The 26,996-nt window shown below is 40.0% G+C and overlaps 1 protein-coding gene across 2 annotated transcripts in view; it reads right to left on the bottom strand.

The window, feature by feature from the left end:
- LOC120519109 (estrogen receptor beta-like) overlaps positions 1-26,375 on the bottom strand; it is a 122,117-nt gene extending 95,742 nt beyond the window's left edge. Inside the window, exon 1 of one of the 2 annotated variants that reach the window (XM_039742211.1) lies at positions 26,058-26,375. Coding sequence is in view for 1 of the 2 variants with exons in the window: in XM_039742213.1 (XP_039598147.1) it covers positions 26,058-26,085 (28 nt within the window). In the remaining variant the exon portion in view is untranslated. The remainder of the gene's footprint in view (positions 1-26,057) is intronic. The other variant, XM_039742213.1, reaches the window with a different exon arrangement.
- Positions 26,376-26,996: the final 621 nt, after the last annotated feature.

The raw sequence follows: 26,996 nt of genomic DNA, 5'->3' as shown, positions 1-26,996 counted from the left end.
TCTTCAGAAAGGAAGTCCATTTAAAACTCCACCTACTTTGGGTTTGAGACCAGGCTCTTCTGCTGATCTCACTTCCCATCCTATCCTGCTTCTTCCTGCTGTGACGTGTGAGTCTCTGTCTTGCACCCCAAAACACGAGTCTCAGTCTCTGTACTTTTGCAAAACCAACTTTATTCATCTTGAAACAGGAACGGCACAGTTATTTATTGTAGCGGGATCTACCATTCTCCCAAACACAGACACAGCAGTCAGGCAGGGTCGTGGCCAGGTTTTCCCTGCCTTTATAATGTTCCTTGCATCACCCATCGAAGACAGGTGCTCATAATGCGACTGCGATCTTTTCAGATTTGCTTTCGCAGCAAGCTGCTGCATTGTTGGGAGCGTGCGGTTTCCCCAGCAACTGATAAGCTGTCTTCCACAGAAGCGGCAATTGCGCTTCAAGACGCTCTTCGGTGTGCCATCCCATTGGGGGGAGTCCCAAAACAGTTTAGAAGCCTTACACTGCCAAGAAAGTATAAGAACAAACCCACCACTCAACAAATTAGTCGATACATGACTCAGTCTCTTGTGATTGCTCTACTGTTGTGTGCTAGTAGTGACAACATACAGGGTGGACTCCCCGAATCTTTATAATTGCTCTGTTCTCTTGTTTACAGCTATTTGGACCAAACGATGAATGAGCCTGGAGAAACTCAGTCCAAAGCCTTCTTTTGAACCTTGGCTTATTGACATTCTTGCTACTGTTAAAGAGAATTTGATCCTTAGATTAAAATAAACATGGATGCAATACTTATTGTGACTTTTTAATTTTCTTTTGCAAATGCTTTAGCAAAACTGAAATCAAAAAATGAGGATTTGAAGATAAAAACTGTAAAACACGTAAAATGTATGTTTGAAAGAGTGGGTGCATTTTCTTTGCACTTCTGTTTACTGCCTCAATACGAGAAACAGCCCTCTAATGCTGGCATATTAGCCTCCAGAAAGAAAACCCTGGAGCAAAATGATGTAATGGAGGACAAAACAGGACTTAAAAGCAAATGCATAAATATTTACAACTTTGGCATAAACAATTTAAGAAAGAAATAAATAGTTAGTAGAAATAAAGAAATAAATCCTTGCCAAAAATAAAACAAATCCATTGATCTGTAGTATAATTGCTAAAATAAATAAGATTTATTTATTTATTCACACCAAAGATGTATTGACTTATTTATTTCCAAATTTATGTATTTATTTAGTTCCAGACTGATTCATTTACAGATTTCTTCATCTTTATGTTAATGAGGTGGGCAGCCCTAATCCTTTTCTAACGCACTATTGGCCAGGTGGATTGTACTGATCTGTGCTCCATTACCTTGGCCTTGATCAGATGAGAAGAAATTCTAGCTGGCTTTTTTGTTGGCTAATGACAGTTAACAAAAAAAAAAAAAAAACAATTACTGAAACAATGCTTTATAAATTCTCACTCCTGACCTAAGGTCCTTAGCTACTGAAGTTGAAAATGTAGCGCCACAGCATTATGTTCAATTTCGCTTGGAGGGATTCATGAATAATCTGTCCCAGCTAAATGCAGAGTTAGATACAAATGTAGATTCAACAGTGCTGGACTTCAACAGGGTGCCCACACCTTCACTAGCAGTTTCCTTGTGGACATCATTGTGCAACTAGAGAGAAGTGCGGAGAACTAGTCAATCAGTTACTGTTGCGTCCGCCTGGTTTGCCCAACCAACAGTGCTTTAGAAAAAGGTTAGGGCTGCCCACCTCATTGAGATGAAGAAATCCAGGAATAAATAAATCTGGAAATCAATCAAAAAATCAATCATTAAATCAATCAATCTGGAAATCATTTGATTGGGAAAAAAAAATAGGTTTAGAAACCTATTTATTTTACAGATTTATTAATGGTAAGGATGTACAGTATTTATTTCTGCAACAATTTACTTCTTTGTTTCTGCCATAAATGCATATATTTATTTATTAATTTGCTTACTTCTATGTCATGTTTCATCCTCCATACACTGCAGGATTCTTTTTTTAATAGCATAGTTTGAAAACACAAGATGAGCACATAACATCAAACCCGACTCCATCATCACTGTGCTCGTACTGTCAAGATTGTTTTTCCAAAACAAGGGATAGTTTGAGCTCATGCTGTCTTTTTATGACTGTTATTGAATTTCTTAAGAGAACATTAAATCATAAATAAACAGAGCTGATGATGTCAATAAAGAAAAAATGCATTTAACTTTTTTTTCATTTGTAAAGTAAATAAACTGTATTCTACAACAACTTAGTGTTGTTGCCACTACTATCAATTTTTAGAATTTGTGCTTCTGTACTTTTGAAAATGAAAGCACTTAATCTACCAGTAGGAGATTTATTTGGAATTTTAAAACTCACTTAAGAGGAGAATAATGTTCTGATTTATTTTAAACAAAAGTATGGGCTTCAGAATACTTTCCCTATGACTGTGTATTTTTTTGTACAGAAATGTAGATATAATGTAAGCAGATGCCGACCTACAATAAATTGCTGGAAAGAGTGGAACCAAGAAGCATACATGACAGAGGACAGGCCCAACAAGGTCCTTACTCTAAGAGAAGCACCTGCACCGGTAACTGGACAGTTCTTTGACATATCATTGTACATGCATGAGGGGGTTGTAAGGGGTCCTATGACCTAAGTAGTTTCCAAAGTGAATGTGAGGTTGTCAGGAAATAACGCAATGATGGGAAAATATCCCCAGATTGACAGACTTCAGGTGAGTGCTCACCCATGGGGCAGATCCAACTACGGTTCATCATTGTTCCAGATCTTCGACTGCACCAAGAAAGTACCAGAGACTTGCCTCAGTTTGAAAGCCACTCAAGATGATGCAGACCAGAATAAGGTGAGGAGCTCTGCATAAAACTAAACAAACAACATGGAGCAGGTGTAGGCAGTCACTGCCTTTGCTGTAGTCTGTTCAACTAAACACAAAACATCAACCACACAGCCGTCCTAGCTCTAAATTTCAACAAGCCTTTTGTTTGTTTGCATAGTCCACAACTATTGCTTTTCTTCTCTTCTCTTCTCTTCTTCACTGTTTCTTGGCACTGTATGTATTGTACTTCTAGTTGAGCTCACTGGAGGTTAACTCTTACAGACACAAGAGCTCATCCTTATGATCTTCAGTTCACTACAAGAATATCAAAATAGACACCAAGAGTTACAGCATTTTCATCAAGTTCCTGCGGTCATGTAGTGTGACACAGGCTCAAAACCTCTGGGATACAGAAATACATGGGCCCACCTGAAGTAGAAATTTCAAAGCAGGGTTGCATATTCTATTTTTAACTTAACTATGGAATACTATGTACTCTTACTTCATAACCAGAACTCTTACTCTTGTTTATTGTCCAGTGATGTATGTATTGACTTGAGTATTCTGCTGTAAAACAATCAAGTTATTCAAGGCTTCATTAATTAATATTGTCTGTGAATTTGAATATAACGGTTGGGCAGTAGCATGAAACAAATACATCATGCAGAGTAAAATGGTGCTGCAGTGGTTTGTGGTTGTATGGTATTTAAACTGACCTTTCTGCAGGTCATTAATCATCTTGACCCCGGATACCACATTTCTTCTACAGCATGCTTACATTTCAGAAAGAAGGCACAAGAGCTGAAGTCGGCTAGCTGCACCTAATAATCCTGCACATTCGGTTGACTTTCGGACTGCTGTAACAACCAGTAATTATACCAGCAAATGTGCCACAACATAGAAACCAGTGGTACTACAAACACAAAATGTTCCAGCGAACCTTACAACTAATAGCTTGGTAGTAGAGTTAACTTGTACACTGCAAGTTGCCATCGCTGACAGATTTAATGGCGTGGTGAGAGGCTACCTGATCATATCGGGAACATTAGAACTGTCTGAGAGGCTGTCATCCTTTGCAGGGAAGTCCAGTTGACTGACACAATATACACTAGTCAATATACTCCAATTCTTAAAACAAAAATGCCCAAAACACTTTTGAGTAAAGAAGACAGTGTGTAACGTTTTTACTTAACATCAAAATAAGGTTTACGTGCATGATGCATCAATTTCTGCCAAATTTATGTTTGCCTTATTTATTCTTTTAATGGTTATTAATCAAAGGATGTTGACTATTGATTATGATATGCTAAATAATACAGGCATTTCTAGCTCATCCTGTGATGGACTGGCTCTTTATCCAGTGTTTGCTCCTGCCTTGCAGCCTATGCTAGCTGAGATAAGCTCCAGCCCCCAAAATGAGACCCTGGTCTGGATTAAGCAGACTACAAAACGACATCTTGAACCTGAATACTGAAGCTCTACAATGAATGTCACTAACAGCAGCTCCTAAAAAGATGCCCTTGGTTATCTACTCCATAATAAAAGACTAAAGTCTGTGTGTGTGTGTCTAGTCCCTTAGATAGACCAATCTGATTGGTCAGTTTGGCTTTGGTGACATGAAGAAAAAAGAAGTGCAACAGTGAGAAGCATGAGTAGGAGTAAAGGCACATGCTGAGAGAGTCGCCTCCAAAGATCTAAAGTGTAAAAACCATGAGAAATGTGCCTTGGAAATAATGATTAAGTCTAAGAAGCAGGCTTTAGGAGAACGCGCTTGAGGAAGGGAGCACCAGTGAAGAGCTGATCAGACACAAGAGAATACAGAGGAAAGGTGTGGAAGGTACACTACAGCAAGTGAAAGTAAATATGTTTCAATTGTTCTGTTACCTGTCTTCGATAGGTGCCGTGGCTAGTAAAGAATATAACTGCAGTGACCGCATCAACGTTCAATCAGCTGTCGTTTTGCTAGTTTTCATCTGTCTCTGCAAGTAACCTTAGTGCTAAACTGCTGGGCTCTACTTCAATATTTTGTTCCCCATGTACTTACTATATGCTGATTCATTTATTGTTCTCTTTTTTTACGTTGGACAACAGAGCCTGCTATATAATTTTCACCCAGTCAGTGATCATTACTACAAAACAGCACATTTTGTTGTCGAATTTGTGAATCATGTGAAACATCTTGCACTCAATCATACAAGATATGACAGACAACCTGAAATCAGTTAATGGGGTTCAACACAGGACGCATTGAATGGCAAAGACATTGTTACCATCCCCATCAGCACCAATATTTGACTAATTACTGACAAATTTGTCATTTGTTTTTATAATTCTGTGCGAAATTCCCACACCTCTTCTGTAAATGACAGGCAGAAGGAGACACATATCATGAAGCACACACTTCTCTGATACCTCTTCGATTATGTCAGCTTACGTGTGTAGGGGTGCAAAACTTGCTGCTCTTATGATGCATTATGGGTGCACATAACTGGTACGCATGCGCGAAAAAATTGTAAATGCGGAACGTCATCTGTGTCCCTACAGCGCCGGTGCGTACCTGACGTCAGAGAGGGCATCGACACCTCATGTTATTAATATACGTTGTTTTCTTTTTGGTTTTGATTATCTTGTGTTGCCACTATGTCTAAAAATTCAACAGACATTAAGCAGCTACTTTGGCGTTTCACCACTTGCAAAGAAACAACAAGCCAAGCCAGAGCAGAAAAAAGTTTTTTTTTTTTCTGAAAAGTGGCTTCAAGATGTGCCGTGGCTTGAAGCTAATGATGAGTGCACTGAAATGTGGCGTAAGTTGTGCCGCTCGTATCCACATATCGCAGACAAAACAAGTGCCTTTTACACAGGCTCAAAGAATTTCAGTCATCCGTTATTTGACAAACATGAAAAGAGCAAGGAGCACATGAATGTAGTACAAGCTATTTCTAATAAACAAACTGGTCAGGAAGAAATTTCCACTCGCCCTCTAGCTAGATGGCGAACAAAGGTAAATTAAGCACAACGTAAAGCTCTGTGTAATATTTTTCTCCTTGCCCTTCATAAAACTAAACATGCTCGTCCCCCATCTTCCTATGCCGTAGATATTCCTTTACTGGAGCGGCCAGGAGTAAACGTTGGAACTGCGTATCATTCACGTGAGGCGGCCACACGGATAATGCAGACCATCGCGCGTACTATCAGCGCGGAGTTGAAAGCAAAGTTGGAATCTGTTGAATTTTGGGGACTGATTTTTGATGGATCGGAAGGCATCAGTAACACCGAGCAGGAGATCGTTTTCATTGTGTCTGTGTCCAACATCGGGCAGTTTACCACAGAGTTCCTTGGCCTAATCGAACTGGGTGCTGATCGATCTGCGCAGGCTGTAACAGACGGACTCATTAAACTTTACCAGGAAGCAAGCTTGGACAACTGCACAGACGGGACTGCTGTTAACGTCGGTATATACAACGGCATTGTTCCAAAACTACGGCAATTGGCTGCAGTAGGCGACTCCCTTGCGCACATTCTGTGCACCGCACACACACTAGAAAACTGCGGAAAATCAGCGGATCGCAACGTTTCGTACTGTGAGACCTTTAATCGCTCCGTGGTCTGGCTGCTGCAGTTTTATTTACAAAAAGGTGGAGCAAAAATTATGGCTGTGCACATATAGTTGTGTGAAGAGAACGGGATCTCCTTTGTGAAATTGGGTTAATTTCATAATATATGGTCTGCATGGTGGCATGACACACTGCTAAAAATATCAAGATTATTGCCAGCCATTAAAATGCAACTGGCCACGATTGATAACAGTGACTTGCAGTTTATCTGCACAGATCAGTTTCAGTGTTTTCTGGGCAACGTGCTTGACATTGGGAAGATTTTGAAGACCACATCCATTGTGTTTCAGAAGGAAAAGCTGAGCATTGGAGAACGTAAGGATGAACTCATGGTGGCCATATGACAGTTTTCACTTTTGCTTGATACTGAAGGCCACTACAGAGCAAATACTGTTTCTAATGCTGATGCTGACAGGGACAAGATAAACTTACTCAGGGGGTTAATTGAGGAGTTTGGAATCAGATATGACTCTCAAGTCATGTGATCATTTCTTAGTATTTGATCCTTCAACTTGGCCTAAGGAAATACAAGATTTACATCGTTTTGACAACACAACAGTTTGTACCATTCTTCAGAAGTATGAAGCCACACTGAGTCTTGACAAAGACACAACATTCACAGAATGGATGCGCTTAAAGCAAACAGGGAAACACTTGGCAGCATCCTCTGTGTATGACTTGGTCCAGATATTAAATACAAGCAATCCAGATTTTTACTCCAACATTGTTAAATTGGTTAAACTGTCTCTTACACTGCCTTTGAGCAGTGTGGCCTGTGACAGGGGATTCTCAAATCTTAACATTATAAAAAACAAGCACAGATCTCGTCTGTCACATGCTCGCCTCATGGCTCTAATGCACACCCACCAGTCAAAGAAGACCACAGAGACATTTGACTCAAAACCAGCGGTTGACCTGTGGATGGAGAAAAGGCAAATCTGGTTTGCCCTGCTCGCTTCTTACTAGAGAGAGAGAGAGAGAGATATGTTGGTCAGACAAGCATGAAAGAAATTCACTTTACTGTAGGAGGAGAACAGGCATCCCGGCTTGGAAAGAGGACAGTTTCTTATACGGACACAAGGCCAAAACAGAAAGACAGGTGGGTTGGCAATAACTTGGTACCCACCTGTGGAAGCTGGGAGTTGGGAGCAGTTCTATCCCTCATACAGCACGTGGCAGTGGTCCTCTGGTAGTAGCCTAGTCAGGACACCTACAGTGATGCTTGGGAGTTGAAGTTTGGAAGTGCAGTCCTGTCGGGGTCCTGATAGAGGGCACTGTTTGGTGGACCTCCCTACTTTCCATATGGCATGGAAGTGCTTCCACAAAGACATGGTGTGGCATTCCCAGATCAGGTTTGAACCACCTCACATTGGATGAGTCAGAGTTGGGAGGCAGCAGGCATCTCTTAAAGGAGTAAGAAATGGTTTCATTTATTGTTAATTGAACTGATCTTGAATGGGGCTTATTGTGACAGTGTTGGATAAATAAATGCCTTTTATTTTATCCCAGAAACATGTTGGCATATACCATGTCCATGGAGGTGCCCCCTGGTGGTAACACTGTATATGTAACAATAATACACTATTACTACAACGCATCTAGTGAAAGATGCCAATGACCTAACCAAATTCCATTCAGTGCACAGTGCAATAAAGAACATGAACACTGGAGTGGAGGACTGAAAAAAATCATGCCCTAGTCTGAGAAAATACTCAATGCTGCAAAAAATCTGAACATTATTGCCAATCAGGTGCATCCATACCTGGCTTTAGTGTAAAAGTACACATCTACATATGGTAATGTTGATACCACAAAAATGTGAAAGATACAAATTGAATCCAAGAACACTTCCCCCTCACTAATGGAACAAGCTACTTGTCTTTGGAGTAGAGATCCACTAGTAGCTGCTCTGTAACACTGAGGGGTCACACTGGATTTGACACAACCCACCAGGTCTTTGCTGACAAACTTTGGCTGCTACTGGGCAGACATACATTATAAAGCAGGCTCTCAATGCGTGCACAGATAATTGATTATACATATATGGCTTCAGGTGTATTCATACAGGGGTCCCCAACCCCAGTCCTGGAGGGCCCAGTGGCTGCAGGTTTTCATTCTAATCCTTTTCTTAATTGGTGACCTGTTTTTGCTCCTAATTAACTTCTTTTGAATTAATTTTATTTGATTTGCTATTGAAGACTCAGACCACTTAATTGTTTCTTTACCCTTAATCAGCAGCCAAACAATAATGAGATACAAAATGAACCAACACATGATCAGCGAACTCTGACCGTCATACAGTATCTGAAAATAAAGAAAGATGAAGGTCTCAGGAATGTCAATCTGTTCAGGTCCCCAAAACATTTTAACAGAGCTTTTAGAAAAGAGAAAATCAAAAATTTCAGAAATGCACAATGAGGGCAGCAAAAAGCCACGGAATTAAAGAACGGGTTTAATTAACAAGTATTGGCACTTAATTAAGCAACTGGTTGGAGTGAAAGTGGTTGGAGTCTGAGGCCCTGACTTAGTTGGTCTTCTATTAGCTCACTCACTTCACATTTCATTTCATTTTGGGTGCCATTTAAGGAAAGAAATGATGGAATTCAGAGAAATGATGAAGAAACTCAGGGGAACAAATCTTAAAAAAAGTCAATTCAAATTAATTCCAAAGAAGTCAATTAGCAGCAAAAACAGGCCACTAATTAAGAAAAGGGTTAGGCTGGGGCCCCTGCACTAGTATATAAATCATTAATTAGTCCACATCCCCACTCAAAATGAATGCATTGTTTATGGCAATATTGTCCAGATGATGGGCTTTACTGGAGCTGTTGTGTACCAGCACACTGAATGTGATCAAATCATCTTAAAGGTTATGCCGGCTGACTTGTTCCATAGTGGCAACAGGAATTCACTGTAAAACAAAAAGGATGTCAGTCCCACTCCTGACAAGATGTGTTCACCTGTGTAAGTCATTTAATCTGCCAGTGTACACATGCTACTTGTAAAATGCTTTGCATGACAGCAGACACTAGACAAATAATGGCTCAGTGAAGCTAGGGTTTTAGATTTAGTGCATCTCTTCCAGTAAGTTTACTCTACAGGGAGATCACAGTAGGGTTAAAGCAGGGCAGGGAACAGCATGTCCTATGGAGACGGAATCTGCACATCAACCGACAGCAACTGAAACGCACATTCTGTGACACAGTACTGCCACCTGTCTGCGCTTTCTGCAATTACACCACACTCTGAGTGTCCATGGGTTTTCATTCTCTTTTTCATATTCAGTGTTAATAAATTACTTGCACACACACATTGCGTGAGTCTGCTTATTGATGTTAAATTGGAAGGCAGCTGGAAGTTCTAGCCCTGTTCCCAGCACAGTCAAATTCAACCCATACATTACAGGATGAACATACTCTACAATTAACGTTTTTGACTTTACACTTAAATTAGTGTAATTTTTTTACACAAAGAAAAGTCACTCAGCATGGTTTTTAGCCATTTACATTACCATTTAATTAACTATTTAGTTTTGTCAACAGGGGCTCATTAAAAAAAAAAAGACCTTTTCCCCCATTTATGCTTTATACATTTATGTATACTTTGGAGTCATTTTAAATAAGGACTCACATATCTATGGACTTGTAAGTTTTGCTCAAGTACTTTGGTTTTCTCAAAGGGCAAATAAAATCTAAATGTCAAGTTACCTAATCTCCAACATAGGCCAAGTGAGTACAGTATGTGTGTGTGCGAATGTGCCAGGCAAAGGTCGTGTGTCTTATCCAGAGACATCTAAAGCTTGCAGGACAGACTCTGTCTCCAGATGACCCTTTAATGCAACGCCAGTCCTGGAGGGCTGCAGTGGCTGAAGGTTTTGATTCCAACCCTTTTCTTAATTGGTGACCAGTTTTTTTTTGCTAATTAACTCCCTTTTCCATTCCATTTAATTGACTTGTTTTTTAAAATTTGCTCCCCTGAATTTCTTCATCGTTCCTCTAAATTGCTTCATTTATTTCCTTAAATAGCACCCAAACAGAAATGGAATGTGAAGTGAGGGAGCCAACAGAAGGCCGACTAAGTTAGGGCCTCAAACTCCAACCAGTTGTTTAATTAGGCGCTGATTCTTGTTGTTAATGAAACCCATTATTTAATTCCATGGCTTGTTGCTGCTCTCATTGTGCATTAGCAGACATTTCTGAAATTGTTGATTTTCTCTTTTCTAAGAGCAAAATTAAAATGTTTTGGGTACCTGAGTAGATCAACATTCCTGAGACCTTCATCTTTCTTTATTTCCATATACTGTATGATAGAAAGAGTCACCAGAGACATGAAGACAAGACAAGACTTCCTGTCTTGCTATATGGTTGCGAGACATGGATGCTATCCAGTGATCTGAGGCAAAGACTGGACTCCTTTGGTACTGTGCCTCTCCGGAAAATCCTTGGGTACCATTGGTTTGACTTTGTGTCGAATGAGCGGTTGCTCATGGAGTTCCGAATGAAGCACATTACCTGCATTGTTAGGGAGTATCAGTTATGGCACTACGGCCATGTGACGTGTTTCACTGAGGGTGATCCGGCTCGTAAGATCCTCATTGTTCAGGGACCTGAGTGGCTGGTCCAGGCCAAGGGGTCACCCACATAACACCTGGCTGCGGCAGATAGAGGGTCATTTCTGGAGGGTGGGACTGAACCGTGTGTCTTCCTGGAGAGTTCCCAACCAGGATCTCGAGTTGTTTCGTCATGTAGTGGGTGCGGTAACATCCTGTTCCAGTGCATGCTCCCCAACTTGACTTGACTTGACTTGACTATATGATGTTCACAGTTTGGTGGTCACGTTTTGGATCATTTTGTATCTCATTATTGTTTGGATGCTAATTAAAGAACAAAAACAATTAAGGGACCTGAGTCTTCAAGAGCAAGTCAATTAAAAATAATTCAAAAGATGTTAATCAGAAGCAAAAACATTGTCACCAATTAAGAAAAGGCTTAGAATGAAAATCTGCAGCCACTGCGGCCCTCTAGGACTGGAGTTGGGGACCCCTGCTGTAATGGATAAAGAAGATTTGGATTTGAACATTCATGGTTGAACATATTCAGATGCAGATGCACTTCTGCCACATATACCAGCTATTGGATGGACAGCACAGGCAGGGCTCCCTGTGGTCTTCTAGAGTGTCTTCAACAGCACATTACCAGTACTTTGCTTTAGTTAAACACTAGCAGGTGTCTGTATAGAAAAAGCAGTGGCACTCAGTATCTGTTCAGTCTACATAGCACCATTAGTGGCATGATTATCTTCTAAGCTATTTTACAAAATATGGAGTGATGCCCTTTATAAGTGCTGGCTGCCCCAGTTGAGCGACAGAGTGGAATACCAGAGTGCTGCAGCCTGGGTGTAAAGCATGTGCTATTCTTTAATGTAGAAAGACAGGCAATCCAGCAAATGCCAAAGGCACTTGACCCTCTCTTTATAAAGAATGTGAGGCTATACAGTAAAAGCATAAGGCTGCAAGAGCTCTTGGTCCCTAGAGAGCACAAAGTCAGTCCTAGGTGGGTATGTATGTGAGCAGTGCGATCTTCTTTAAGGTTCCACATCTTCAGGCGCAGGCTCTGCCTCAATGCACACCCTTGGATGTTGAATTAGGAAAGTTTCACCTCTCCCCCATAGCCACACAGCCACGTCTTGCTTTCTTCAGTACCCTCAGCTCACAAACAGCTTCGTTCTTCAGTGCCATTCCAGGCTGCACCTCCTCCCAACTTTACTGGCTGTTCCTCGGAGAACACTATGTTCTGAGCACTTCATTTCAGGTAATGAATATGCAAATTACCATTTTTTCTGTTTTACTGTTCAAGGAAGACTTTTCAGCAAAATTCACCAGCTTCTTGTGACACTGGCCAAACAGACATTTAAAAAGACACACAGGCACATGCGCTTGTGTTTACCGGTGACAGAGTAACACACACATGTTCAAAAACAGACAGACGCATAATAAATCACCAGTGCCCAGCGGCAGAGGACCACCTGCCCAAACCCCGTACCTGAGACAGACAGAGATCCTCTTCAGCACCTGAATAGTAACAGACTGATGCAGATGCTGTCTTGGTAACTTTTATACTGCAGTACCTTTCTGTAGAAATACACTATAGACACACTCTCAACCACGCGTACAATACATTAGAACATGTAAAAAAAGTCAGAAACAAACTGTCATGGTAACCACCACACACGCTCTCTCTCACTCTGAGTCACAGAACACTTGATTTTGGAGCTCACTGGTTCTTATAATAGCCATCAACATCATCTAGTGCAATGGTTCCCAAACTTGGTCCTGTGGACCCCCTATGGCTGCAGGTTTTTGTTCTAACCAGATTCACAGTAAGTGATTATAATTAATAATAACTGATCTCATTTAGTTAGCTGGTCTTTTTTGTCTTTTCTCATATTCTGCATTCGGAAAAGTACAGCAGTGTGATTTTTACATTATAAGACATTTAGAAATATTTATATTTTTTGCAAGAGCTTTAAATCCTGAACTCTTTTTGATGTTTTCCTATGATTTTTCCCCTATTCTGTGGAGTCTGCCCCCTTCATTGTATCCTAATAGTGACAATTAAAAACAAGGAAAGCAAACACCCAGGCAAACAACATGAAATGATGAAAGGCTGCAACTGCTTCAGCATCTGCCTCTCTGATTAGTCAATAATGGAAAGACTGAATGGGAACCAGGACAAACATAAATAAAAAGTAATCTCTCTATTGTAAAAAAAAAAGGGTAGGCGAGTGAAATGCTGATCATACGTGAAGGGTGCAGCAGCAAACCAGCCATTGGCGTAGCTAGGAGGGGGCAAGGGGGGACATCTGTCCCCAGGCGCAGCGTCCAGGGGGCGCCAAATTGATGTTACGAGATTTTAGAATGAAATGTTTTCCATTCTTAAATGCACTAAAAAGTAAATAAAAAACATTTCCATACTCAGTCCATCACTCCATCAGTATGAGGATATCTTTTTCCTATGTTTTTTGTCTCTTTCTGATTTCGAAGCACGTATTAGTTCTATATACCCAACAGATAATAATTTATCCCCTCCACTGCTCTAACATGCTTGACGCCCATCCAGAAACATTTTTGACGTTATTAAACAGGTCGCGCGACTGACAGGAGGCATTAGTGTATCATTGTCTAAGTTGTTGGAAACGCCATTTCTGTGCGCCAAGTGATTTGTGTTTATGTGTTTGATAGAAAATTGATTGGGCTGTGGTGAAGTATTCTAGTAGATGGATGTAAAAGTCTAGATGTTTCCCCATCATATTTTCGTACGAATAAATTTTAGGTGATGCAGTTTTTATAAATATTTAATGATTTTGCTTTATAATTTGCTATATACTTTATTTAAAATCATTTTTAAATGCGGAAAACAAATTTTTTTCTTACAAAAACTAATGACGGATTTAGATTTTGAAGAACACGAGGTGGTGTTAGCATATTCAGAGACTTATATGAATTTTTTTTCTTAACATACTATTATTTTAAATACATTTTTAAAAAATTTCTTTCCCTTCCACACTGCATTCTGGCAAACAGGAGGGGGTGTGAAATCTTCAGTTGTTTCCGGGCGCTGAAAACCCTAGCTACACCTCTGACACCAGCTGCTGCTCGAGCAAAGAGGAGTTAAAAAAAAATTATTTGTTTCCCATTGTATCACCTTTTTTTTTAAATGTATTTGTTTCCCATTGTATCACCATTTAAGAGGGGTTTTGGAGAGGCGGTTGCTGGCAGGGGGGAAAGGGGTTGGCGAGCGAAGCAAGCAGGGGGCAAAGCCCCCAGTAAATAAATAATAATTAACATAGAACGGCTTCATTTTTATTAAAATGTATTAACACACTTACTTTTGTAATTTCTTCACTGAAGCCAAAAGCTGTAAAATAATGGCTCACTTAATTAAACTAGGAGTCCAATTAAAAACAGAAGTTGGTTGGAACTAAAACCTGCAGCCCCAGGGGGTCCACAGGACCAAGTTTGGGAACCATTGATCTAGTGAGGGCTTTGTGAGGACCTCCCACCAATGCATAAGACAGCGGGCCAAGTGAGGTAAAGGCTTTGGAGGAGCCAAGGGAGTGGATAATTGGGAAAGCCTTGTATATTGATACAATTTACATATAGTGCCATTCACTGTGACAGATGCTTCACTTTCCAGTCATCACAGTCATAATTAGCTAACAAGTCCTTTTCCAAATAATAGATCTACAGAGAATGAGTTTAACTGTGAGTTAAGTCAAGGAAAAACATCAAATAATTGGCAGCTCCATATATTGCACATTTCCTCAGGCATGACGTTAACATTGCTTTTTTGCTGTTTTTCTTCAAACAAGCCCAGGATGCCACGGGACATTTTGGTTTAATTTCAATCATTCATCCTATAAATATAACACCAGGTCACGTCACTTGCAGAAATTCCCTTAATGATTGTAATCTTTTGGTGTGTATTGGTGAGGGGGGTAAGATGGAGTATAGGAGTCAGGAGGGGAAGTTTGTTTCTTGATTGAGAAAGACTCCATCTTAACATCAGCAAAATCAAGGAACTGCTTATTGACTTTCCATGCACCAAACAGCCTCCATGCCTGGTCACTATTCAGGGGTGGATGTGAAGGTGGTGCATTGTTCTGTTCTTGAAGGCTCCCATCAAAGATAGGCTAGACTGGTCTTATTAGGCAATGGAACTATACAAGATGGGGCCGTGCAGGCTCTTTTCTTTTAGGACATCCTTTAAATGTTCTACAACCCTGTGACGGCCAGTGTGTTTTTCTACACTGTGGTGCATTGGGCTGGTAACATCACTTCAAGAGTGGCCAACTGTGCCAGCTAGCCGATTAAGAAGGCTGACTTGTTTATGGGGCACACTACCAACCCACTGTCACTGTCAGTACACTGGGAGAAGACTGAAAATGTCCTAGTGTGAAATGTCTTCCACCACCCCTAGTGGCATACACCAGTCAACAAGGTTGGTTAAACTGGAAACAACGTAAAAAAAAAACAAGAAAGGAACACAGCACTCTGCAAAAGATCAGTATGTAAGTAAAACTCAGAAAACGTCATCCACTTTTTACTGTATGTACACTTAGATCTGGCCTGAAAGAGGGCTCATACAGAAAGTCCTTTTCGTTTTCTTTTCTTTTTTTTCCTGAAGTAGCTGCCAAAGTAAACAGTGATTTTCAGTTACATTCTAACTACTAATGAAGGACTACCTACCAAGGGCTGCTGTAGAAGACCTTCAAGCAGAAACAGGCTTAACTAAATTTTTAAAGTTTAATGAAACATCAGGGGCAAAGGAGACAAATGTTCAGTGCTAGCATTTCAGAGTTGCGGACTGCGCAGAAAGAAGAAATCAGTTGAAGTTTGGGACCCTCCAGTGCCTTTTGTCGTGTAATACATCTGATTACCCACTGATAAGTGAATCAGGCTCTGGAAGGACAAAAGCTCAATTCACGATGTAATTACAGGAGGTGAGTAGCTGCTTTTGTACTGTTACGGAATCGCAGCACATGTAATACCCTCCACGTAGTTAATTTGTATGTAAAGTAACACTACTTGGACATAAAATTTGATTTCTAGCCACTAACAAATGACCTGCAATGTGCACCTTTAAAGTGATTGCCCAACTGTGAACATTAAATTCAATATTTTACAAAGTTTTTTCACATTACACAAAACAGGCAGAAACTGCAGTGAAAGGGCATCAGACTGTGACTAGAGTAACGAGGGAAAAACAGAACAAAAGATTATTAAAAATATAATAGACCATAATTGCAGTGACATACTGTACAGAAGTTGCCTAAAAGGACTAAATGTTCTCTCGGGTATAGAGGGCTTGCAATTCTTTCTCCTGGGTTTATGGCACCTTTCTCTTGTTCATTTATTAATACTGTATTGTTAAGAAATGTGTAAAAGACTCGAGACAGAATAGTATATAGCTAATGCAGACCCACCAGACCCGACCACAAAATTAGTAAGAAGTAACTGATCTAAGAGTCAGTCAGACATTTTCTATCCCACTTAGTCCTGAACGGGGTTGTGGGAGGGGGGAGTGCTGAAGCCTACCCCAGCTAGCACTGGGTACAAGATAGGAACAAACCCAGAACAGGGTGCCAGTCCATCACAGGGCAAACACACAGACAGACAAACACCAACCATCTAATCTGGATATCTTTAGACTGTGGGAAGATACCGGAGGACACCCACACAGACACAGGGAGAACATGCACACTGCATGCAGGACCGTGGTCTCCTTTCACCTAGTAGTGAAAATAAATAATGCAACCAACAGAACTTGGAACCTGTATGTGACAGTATTTCGTCACTTCATAAGAAGAAGCAAAGCTAATATATGCGTTAAGATTAATTAGAGCATGTGGGGAAAGCATTACAGAAATCCAGCTTGTACAATGAAGAAAAAGAAAATTCAGCAGACTGCAAGAAACAAGAGTGATGGAAGTGTCCAGTGTGTTTTTAAAAAACATTTTGGCCGTGAGCTGAAAGACATGTTTCAAAGGACACAACAGATGGGTGATATTTAATCAGACAATTCGTCATACATTAAACCCCTACAAAAAAACTGTTAAAAGAGAGTGTGCTGGATGTCAAGTGCATAGCCAGCATGTTTCAAAAGGTAAAAAGCTGCCTGGAATTGAGCAGAATAGCAACACATTTTTTTCAATTTACTATTTAGAATTGAGAAGCAAATACCATCAATGAATTTATCAATAATTTGATCTCATGCCTAACGCATAAAGTAACAATGAACTTAATAACCTAAGAGAGTCATTTTTTAACTTTACATTGTTTTCTCTTGCTTTATGGACAAATGGAAAGAGCTGCAAGCTTTAACCAAAGCTAATATATGAGCTGATTTTTTATTTTAATTAAAATCTACAGTGTCATACATACAGGACCCAGATACTTTATTAAAAGAACAAAATATTAACAGTCCAACTAACACATAGAGACGTAATGTTTATCACTTTACAAAACATTCCTCAGCCCATAGTAGATGCCATGTTACAACAAAGGCTCAACTGTAACGGTAACACACCCCAAGAATTATTTTTGACAAGTTTTGCACTCACTATTGTTTACCAGTTTTCCTTGCACTTAGAAGATGTACATGACTTTGCAATGAATTCTACACTTCTGTCATTCATTTGTGGTTTACTGTTACACTTTCTGTTTCCTTAAACCCATTCAGCTTTCTGCTTAGTGAATAATTAAGAGGTACTCGAGTTCCGGGAAGAACGCTGAACACTCAGAAATCGATAACATGTCGTGCCTTCCTCTGAATCCTAGCCATCGCACTGTCGGGAGGATTACCAGTTCAGTTCAGATGACCCCAGATTGTCAAGAATGGAGGCCAAAGGAGAGTGCTCAGAGTGCAAAGCCAGAAAAAAATTGCTTTGTTTTTCTAACACATTTTGTTTAGTGTTCCCTGGACTATGTTTCGAAATTATTCAAATAATGTATGTGCGCTATGTGTATAAAACAGATATAGGTTCTCTTATCCATCTTGTTTATCCAGCAAACCCAGGCCTAACCGCAAAGCCTCCAGAGCAAAATAGGAAAGCCATTTGAGACAGAGGAGCACAATTGGAGAAGGAAAGCACAGGATCTCCCCTTGCAGACATACTCTGTACCCCTGACAATACTCTCACTACTAATACAGTTTCTTTTATACACTCACTGAGTAAATTCTTAGGAACACTAAAGTATACCAATTCTGGGTTGGGTCTTCTTTTGCTCTCAGATCTGCCTCAGCTCTTCGTGGCATGGATTCCGCAACACTTCTTCGAGATTCTGGTCCATGTTGACATGATTGCATCACAGTTTCTGCAGATTTGACAGCTGCATAGTCATGCTGTGAATCTCCTGTTCTACCACAACCCAAAGGTGCTCTACTGGATTCAGATCCAGTGATTGGAGAGGCCACTGAAATACAATGAACTGTCATCTTCATGTAACCACTTTGAGATGACTTTGCTTTTTGATATGATGCATTGTTATGCTAAACTAGCCATTATAAGATGGGTAAAGAGTAGCCATGAAGATTATGCATGGTCAGCAACAGTACTCAAATAGGCTGCAGCATTCGGGCAATGATTGATTGGTATTAATGGCCCCAAAGTGTGGCAAGAAAGCATTCCCCACACCATTGCACCTCCACCACCAGCCTGGACTGTTTACACAAGGCAGATTGGGTATGAGGATTCATGCTGGTGATGCCAAATTCTGACCATGCCATCGTTGTGCCTCAGCAGAAATAAAGATTAACCTGACCAGGCTATGGTTTTTCAGTTTTCAGCTGCTCACTTTTGGTGAACCTGTTCCCACCGTAGCCTCAGAGTTCTGTTCTTGGCTGACAGGAGTGGAACCCAACATGGTCTTCTGCTGTTGTGGCCCATACGCCTCAAGGTTTGATTCACTGTGCATTCTGAGATGCTTTTCTGCTCACCATAGTTGTACTGAGTGGTTGAGTTACCATAGCCTTTGTGTCAGCTCAAACCAGTCTGGCCATTCTCCTCTGATCTCTCTTATCAAGCAGGTGTTTCTGTGCATAGAACTGCTGCTCACTCAATGTTTTGTTTTTTTTTTTTGCTTTTTGCAACAGTCAGAGTAAATGGCAGGAGATCAGCAGTTACAGAAATAGTCAAACCAAACCACCTGGCACCAACAATCATGCCACGAGGATGCGATCAGTTTTCTCCTTTCTGGTGTCTGGTAAGAACGTTAAATGAAGCTTCTGACCTGCATCTGCCTGATTTAATGCATTGCACTGCAGCCACGTGATTAGCTGATTGCACTGATAAGCAGGTGTAGAAGTGTCCCTTATAATTTGTTTATTGAGTTAATCTGTCTCTCTCTTCCTATGCAATATAGTTTCAATCTATGCATCTATCCCATAATGAGGCAGGTGCAATAATAATAAGATAGTTACAACATAGCATGTCTTCCTCACTGTGGAGTTTCTTAACAGTATAAGCGATACAAAAAGATAGGTCTATCCATATTTATTTTAACTAAATAATGTCATATCATTCTTACTCAAAGTTCATCCCAGCTTAGAACTTTACTCTTAACTAAAACTAAAGATTTATGTATTACTCATTATATTTTGAAATTTGTATTTATTTTAATTATAATTAAGATGGCCCCTAGTCATTTGTTCATGCACCTTACTTAATTTGAAGGATTTATTTTAAAGCTTTGACAAAACTGCATATAATATAACACTTCTAAATATACCAATAACCACACTTCCACACCTATGAAACATCTAAGTAAAGGAACTGGAAGAAGAATGGATCTCCCGTTTGCTGGGATTCTTTTGTACAATTTCATAAGAAACAGAGAAGCATGTTCTCTAGCTAGCACTAAGCTTTGTTCTCACTCTCAAAGGACCTGCTTGCTCCTTGTGAAGAGATATGCAGAAACAAAATGCAATCCTGGGAGTTACTAACACGATAATGTAAGAGGTATGAAGCACAGAAACTATTCCAGTTATTCATCTTTTGCCATATTAAAGTTAAAGGCCAAACTTGAAAAAGCTAATTCTTGTTTGTCAGCAGCAAACTCCAGCCCCCGAATGCTGCTTTAGCTCCTACTGTACTTTTCATTTGTTCAGAATTTCCTGTCAATGTTGCGGTGTAATTATGGAAAGAAATATTTTCTGTCCCTCCAGTGGTTCACAGCACTTTTAAAAGATCAAACATGTTAATTAAAAGGTTTATTTACAGTGAAGCTCTGGACATTGTCTGTTGGAAATTCTTTCTTCATAGCACAGGACAATTGGAGGAGGTCAGATATTCATTGCACTTTTTAAAGACTGGAACTGAAGTGCAAGGCCCCTAGGACCAAAAAAAGAAATACATGGTTTCATTGGTTTAGAATACTGAAGGTCTGGTCCCTTAGGCCAGCCTGCTACCCATCAGTAGTGACTGACAGAAAGGCTGACATTTTGAATTCTGACAGTAAGTACTTTTGAAAGTTAATAATCAAACTACAACCCATGAATAGAGCTTTGGTGTAATGAGAAGAAAAAACGGTTTAGGCAGCATCAGGTCCAAAAACATTTCTACTAAGTGTGGATGAGGGTAAAGTCCATCATATGACATAATCATGTGTAACCCTACATCCTCACACTGGGAAAACGTAGTCATTGATTACCCCTGGTGTGGTGAGAATGGAATGCCTGGAGAAAACTAATGTGGACATGGTGAGAACATGTACACTTCATATAGAGGATAAACAGTGAGTGTTAAATACAGTTTGTTATCAATCTACCCCAAGAGCATCTATTGCTAGGCAGAAATTAAACTAGCACAGGCCAACATTCACTTGCAGAGTACACCGACAAGGCCAATCATCCTCACACATACCTTCGGAATTAAGGAGAAACATGGAACATGTGCACACTACATAGTCAGTGACCAGGCCTGAGATTCCAGCCCCAGCTACTGGTGTGTGTAGGAAGCAGCAGTAATCTCCAAGCACTGTGCCAACATGCCACCCTACACAACATGCATATTAAATATACAGATACATCTAATTTCATACATTCACCGCAATATGAAATGCCCTGTCAGTTTAAAAGCTGGTCAGCCTACCTAATGTTAAATTTAAGTCTATAGAACTTATTACAAGCTTTACTCTTTGTCTGTCACTCTTACCAAAATTGGCTATTGAACTGACATTTGGTGCCACTATTAATTACATCTCTAAGGTAACTGGTTCTGCAGAATGTATTTACAGTTGTTAGTGTGAAAAAGAGTTTTCAGAGATTTGTGTGAAACTTACCTCAACCCAACTTCCTTCTGTGCCCATTTGTTCTTGCAAAAGAAATTAATTCAAAGTAACAGCTGACAGTCATTTTAAACATTCTTCAAAATTATTTTAATATTCATGCCAATAATTCATTTTTCTGAACTTTACGGGGTTGCAAAGAGGTCGAGTGTACTTCAAAGCAGTGGGCGTATGATAGCAATCCACAGTGGATGAGGCCACAATCCATCATAGGACAGCCTCACACACACATACACACTCATAGACTACTTTACATCACCAGTTAACTATGTACGTAAATATTTAGAATGCAGAAATAAACCGAAGTATGGGGATAAAATCCATGGTTGGCAATAGCCGGAACAGAGATCTGAATACTGGTCTCTAACCATTGCACAGCCATGCCTGCACACTTCAGTCAAGTCACCATTTAATCTGTCTCTTCAGACTTCAAAGATTAAACTTCTGTGATGTCCTTCTAGTAATAAGGAGACCAAAACTGCACACAATATCCCAGGTGTGTCTCATGAGTGAGGCAAACGATCTAAGAATAAAGTTTTTGAGTGGTCCGTCACACTGGGACATACCAGGTTTGACTGGCTAGATGTCAGCCTAATTACAATATGAACGAGATGATGAATGTGGATAAGGGCAGAGGATTTTCCATCATGACTACTCTTTTGAATGTCAAATTGCTAGTCCTGTTGGAATATTTTCAGAAACCTTCCCAAAGGAAATCTGAATTTAAGAATACTTTTTGCAGTGGGGCTGACTAGTTATGCCCCTGTGCTGCAATTATCTATTGTGCTGGCTTGACTTGCATCAAAAGACAAACGCAAACCCCGCAAATGGCATCCTTGAGAAAGCTCAACGCTTATGTATTTTGCATGGAAGGCAGAGACACACGCCGGGAACATGTTGTTATATTATATTATATTCTTCTTCCTCATCTTCTTTTGGTTGCTTCCATTAGTGCTCACCACAGAAGCTTAACTTTTTCCATATCTTTCTGCCCTCTGTATCTTACTCTGTTACATTACAATAAGCTTCAGAACCCCCATCTGTAATCATCTTTACTATTATCATTTAAAACATGACGAACTTTGCATTCATTTACATTAAACGTCATTTGCCACACATCAGCCCAAGTCAGGATTCTGTTAAGATCAGGGACTCTTTCTGCTAAACCACCTAATTTAAATTAATCTGCAGTTTTAGCAGACCTGATTTTTATATCCTGGTTTAAATCTTTTTTTATAAATTTTAAAGAGTGGCAGTGGCCTCTGAACTAAGCTCTGCAGGAACTCATTTCTAACATCTCACACTCTTAAATAAAATTACGGTTCTCCAATGGCGCTATATGGTTCCTTACTGGGTCGCGTGCTTCCTCATAGAATTACTGCTTGACAAAGAACCATCTCATTCTGGAAAGAATTCTTTGTCTATAAAGTTCGTTCTTTGTGCTTCGAAAAACGTCCTAATATTCTGAAGACACCTGAAATCTTTAATGTATGGTAGGCTACCTAGCAGGACACCAACAGATTATGAAAACCTGGACTTAGCCTGTGTTATTGTACATATGCAACAAGAGACCCTTTAGAATCATAATCCATTGGTATATGACAAATACTCATACCATATATTCATGTTTATTACTGGAAGGAGCTGGTTACAGATCTAAATGAATAAAGGTTGTTTCTGGAATCTTCATGTGCATGGGTATTTTGGGAACAAAAATGGCACTGCTCTGAAGAACATTTCTGCCGTTATTTTTAATACTGAAAAAATCTCCTACTACAAATTTCTTGCTTTCTCCACCGAAGGACTGTGTCCAATGATGGTACCAAGAGAAAAGGCACAAAGGCTCACACTGCAGTGGAAAAATCTACATTGGAGTTTGGTATTCCAGCTAGTGGTTTTTTTTTTTCTTTCTTTTTTTTAATTAATACAAGGGCTTGTAACTAATAAAGATGACTCTAGCTTTAAAATATGACCCTCTGTTGTCAGGGCGGCAGAGCTCCAGCAAACACAGTAGAGCCGATTGCGAAAGACAGCGGCAAATCAATCTAGTTTTGTGCAATTCAAGGTTATAATAATGGCTGCATAGACACACAGTGAAACATTAAGCTTTTTTAAATGTATGAACCTTGTGGATTTGTAATCTGTGGCACCTTAAAGCTGAAGCTTGCCAGGTGATTTAATGAGGCAGCATGTGTAATTGGCTTTTTAATTTATTTAGTAACATAAGCACTCACAACAAAACAGCACTGGAGCGTTGCTGGCAATGATGTGGGGGTTTAACGTTGTGCTATGAGAAATATTATATGGAAACAAAGACTGTTAATTTTAAAATGGTGGAGAAATTATCCATATGTACTGATTCAGGGTCATGTTGGTACATGGCATTAACATTTCATGCACTGTATGGTACATCCAACTGTTCATTTTCTTAATAAAAATGTATGATTATAGAGTCGAGCGCAGCCAAAACGTATCCCAGCACCAGTGGCTGCAAATGGATGAAACGCCAGTCCAGTGAAAGACAACCAATCAGTCTAACGGAAATATGTTTGGCATGTGGAAGATGAATAAGTGTCTCTGTGTGTGCATTTGTATACACTGCCAATTATAAATTAGCTATTTTATTCTGCAGTGCATATCGTTTACTTTCTTATGATATACCTTTAATCAGAAAGTAAACGTACCTTTAATGGGAAAACCTGAGCAACATTTCATGCAGATTTGTCCTTGGGATTCTAAAGAAGTCTGTAGGAGTATTGAAACAGATGCTGCAGAAAATCATCCTTGTGCTCTGCAGCATTAAAGTGAAATCATATCTGAGTAGAAGGGAAACGGAGAAAGAGAACAGCTGCAGATATGAGAAGAGTCTGAAAAAACTTAACTTTGTCCATGTGTGATAAGGCAGCAGCAAAGCAAATGAGATCTGTCTTGATTACGGTGTCAGGGGTTGCCAGTTGTTGTGTTTCTGTTGCAGTAAATAAGGAGCATAATGCATATTTAATTAAACAAATACACTTAGATTTTATGGCCAAAACATGGAGGTTTTCAAAAACAAATCATGTATTAGTATTTCATAAGTTCTGCTTTGGAAGCCATCAAATGACCCCCACTCAGAGGCAGCCCCACTACAACTGCACATTTCCCAATAGTGGGGTCCTTTTCAGTCTAAACCAGTTTACAGGATATGTCTGACTATTTTAAGAAAAACACTTCTCTTGAATGGGAATTGCAAAAAGAAACATCCCCAAATCACTTACTATAACAATGTCATGCGTGTTTTTTTTCTGTTTGATTTTGAGAAACAGAACATTGCAGCACTACTGATAATAAAGAGCAGTATAAAATCACATGACATCATGCAAAAAAATACGCTAAATTCACTTGAAAATAGTATTAAACAGAATTCTTAGAAACCTAAAATTTGGAAAAGGATAAAACCTCAATAATATTGATAATGATAAAAATCAAAAACATCAAACAGGATAAAATTATTACAGTATGAAATAAAGAGATCAAGTATGAGACTTCCATTGACTAGCGCCCGGTTCAGGGTACACCTGGCTAGACTTCAATCCCTGGGACCCTAAATAACACTACGCTGGCTTAAGACTGCTATGCAAAATAAAGAATGGCAAACGTGCGCAGTAAAAATAAAGTTACAGTTACAACCAAGGTTGTAAATAGTAAGAAAAACGGGAAATTAAGACAACAACTTGACAATATAAAACTGCAGTGATGAACTGGAAAGATTCAGCTCCATCCTGTGGATGATTATGCGTCCATCCATTCATTTTCTGAATCCATGCCGCCCAATTTTGGGATCAGAAAAAGGGCAGCAACCACACATGGATGGGGCGCCATTCCATCTCAGTTTTATTAGTAGTCACAGCAGCAGAACAGTATAACCTAACATTTGTATCTGATGCACCGTGCATCCCAATGGGACGAGTGCCGCGATGTCTCCCCCCCGTCGGTCGTTCACTGTATGTGCCTTTCAGCGACAGCCGAGCGAGTTTCAGACGCGACAAAGGCAGAGCAGCATCCACGAGGGAGAAAACGTGGATCAGTTGTGTCACCTATGAAAGCAGATCATAATATCGACAGAGAAAGCGAGGTCCGAGAATCCTTAATCAAACGTATATACATACACACGCAGACATATATATATACATACATACATACGTACATACATACATACATACATAAAAATCAAATGCATAAGAGTGTGCGGATAAAGCTCACGGTCATGTCTCTCCCATTTTGGTACACTGCGTGGAATCTTAACGTATCAACGGTTTATTGTAATGCATGCGTCTTTTACAAGCCAACTACAAGGGCTGTTTAAGTAGAAAACGCAGGTTCATTTGAACCTCGATTTTTTTTAAATCCGAGTTATTCATGTTTGGGTCGCGAAAAAACGGAGTTTATACGGACGGGAAACGGGAACCATACCTGGATGGAAAGTAAAATACTTCACAGCGTTTCACAGGGTATACACATTCTTGGTCAGTCCAAGGTAATGCTTTTTTTAAGTCCTGAAGTGAAACTCGTGAAAACTCGAGAAGCACATTCTGACTTCACAAAGAAAAACAATTGTCAGAATTGTAAAAGGGATACACACCGGTGATGAACCGCACATTTGATATTTAACAAAAGGGAAAGAACTTTTGTGTTTGCCCATGTCTATCCATCTAATAAGAACATTACACATGGGTATATGCAAAAAACAACGTACCGCTTTGTAGACTAAATAGATCCTGCATGGCTTAAGACTCTTCTTGCAGTCGCATTTTCCTCGAAATAAGATCAGTCAACTTCACTTTCTGATGTTCTCTCGTTAATACTGTAGTTTCAATAGTTCCCGACAAAAGTTCCGAGGAAAAAAACACCGGTTGTCATAAATAAGAGGCTACATTATCCTATTAACAGACTGTCCTCAACGCTCAGAGACTGGCTCTGTCGCTATTATTATTATTATTTTTATTATTATTATTAGACTTTCGCAGCACAATTCGCTGTTACTTTGCTACAGCAGCTATAAAATGCTTTCAAAGCCGCTTTTTCTTTGCTCCCAATTCATACTTTAAAGGGAGGCTACATTGACACGTCACGAACAACTGCTCGCAGGCCCCGCCCCCCGAAGGAACTCGAACTTTTCACCTCGCCTTCTTTTAGGAAGAGTAAACCGCTAAGCCACTTTCATTATTATTTTTTGTCATTTCCTGTTTGGTAAATCTTCCACGTTTGCGCACATTCTTTTATTCCTACCAAGATAAACGACGCCTCGAGCCACGTAGCCTCTATACATCACAATAACAATGGTGCGTCATGCATATAACGTCGGGACGGCCAAGGTGCAGTGGAAAGGTTGCTGCCCCCTGCGTGTTCCGTGCATGATCTCCCCGTGTGCGTGTAGCGTTGTTCTGCGTACTCAGGCATCCTCCCACGGTCCAACAACATACTGGTTAAATGGATTTGAAGTGCTTCATTGGCCACTGGTGTGTGTGTGTGTTCACCGGCTGTCCTGGGATTGTTCCTGGCTTGAACCCTGTGCTTCTCCGCGATCCTGCTCAGGATACGCGGGTTTGGGCAATTGATGGATGTGTATAATATAATGTGACACGTGTGGTTCGCTTGATTCACTGGAAGTGAGCTGGTGACTGTGCAGTCAAGT

Source organism: Polypterus senegalus, chromosome 18, assembly GCF_016835505.1.
Source record: "Polypterus senegalus isolate Bchr_013 chromosome 18, ASM1683550v1, whole genome shotgun sequence".
In the NCBI taxonomy this organism is placed as follows: Eukaryota; Metazoa; Chordata; class Cladistia; order Polypteriformes; family Polypteridae; genus Polypterus; species Polypterus senegalus.
Note: the sequence above shows the minus strand (reverse complement) of the source record. Positions and strands in the feature narration are given on the sequence as shown.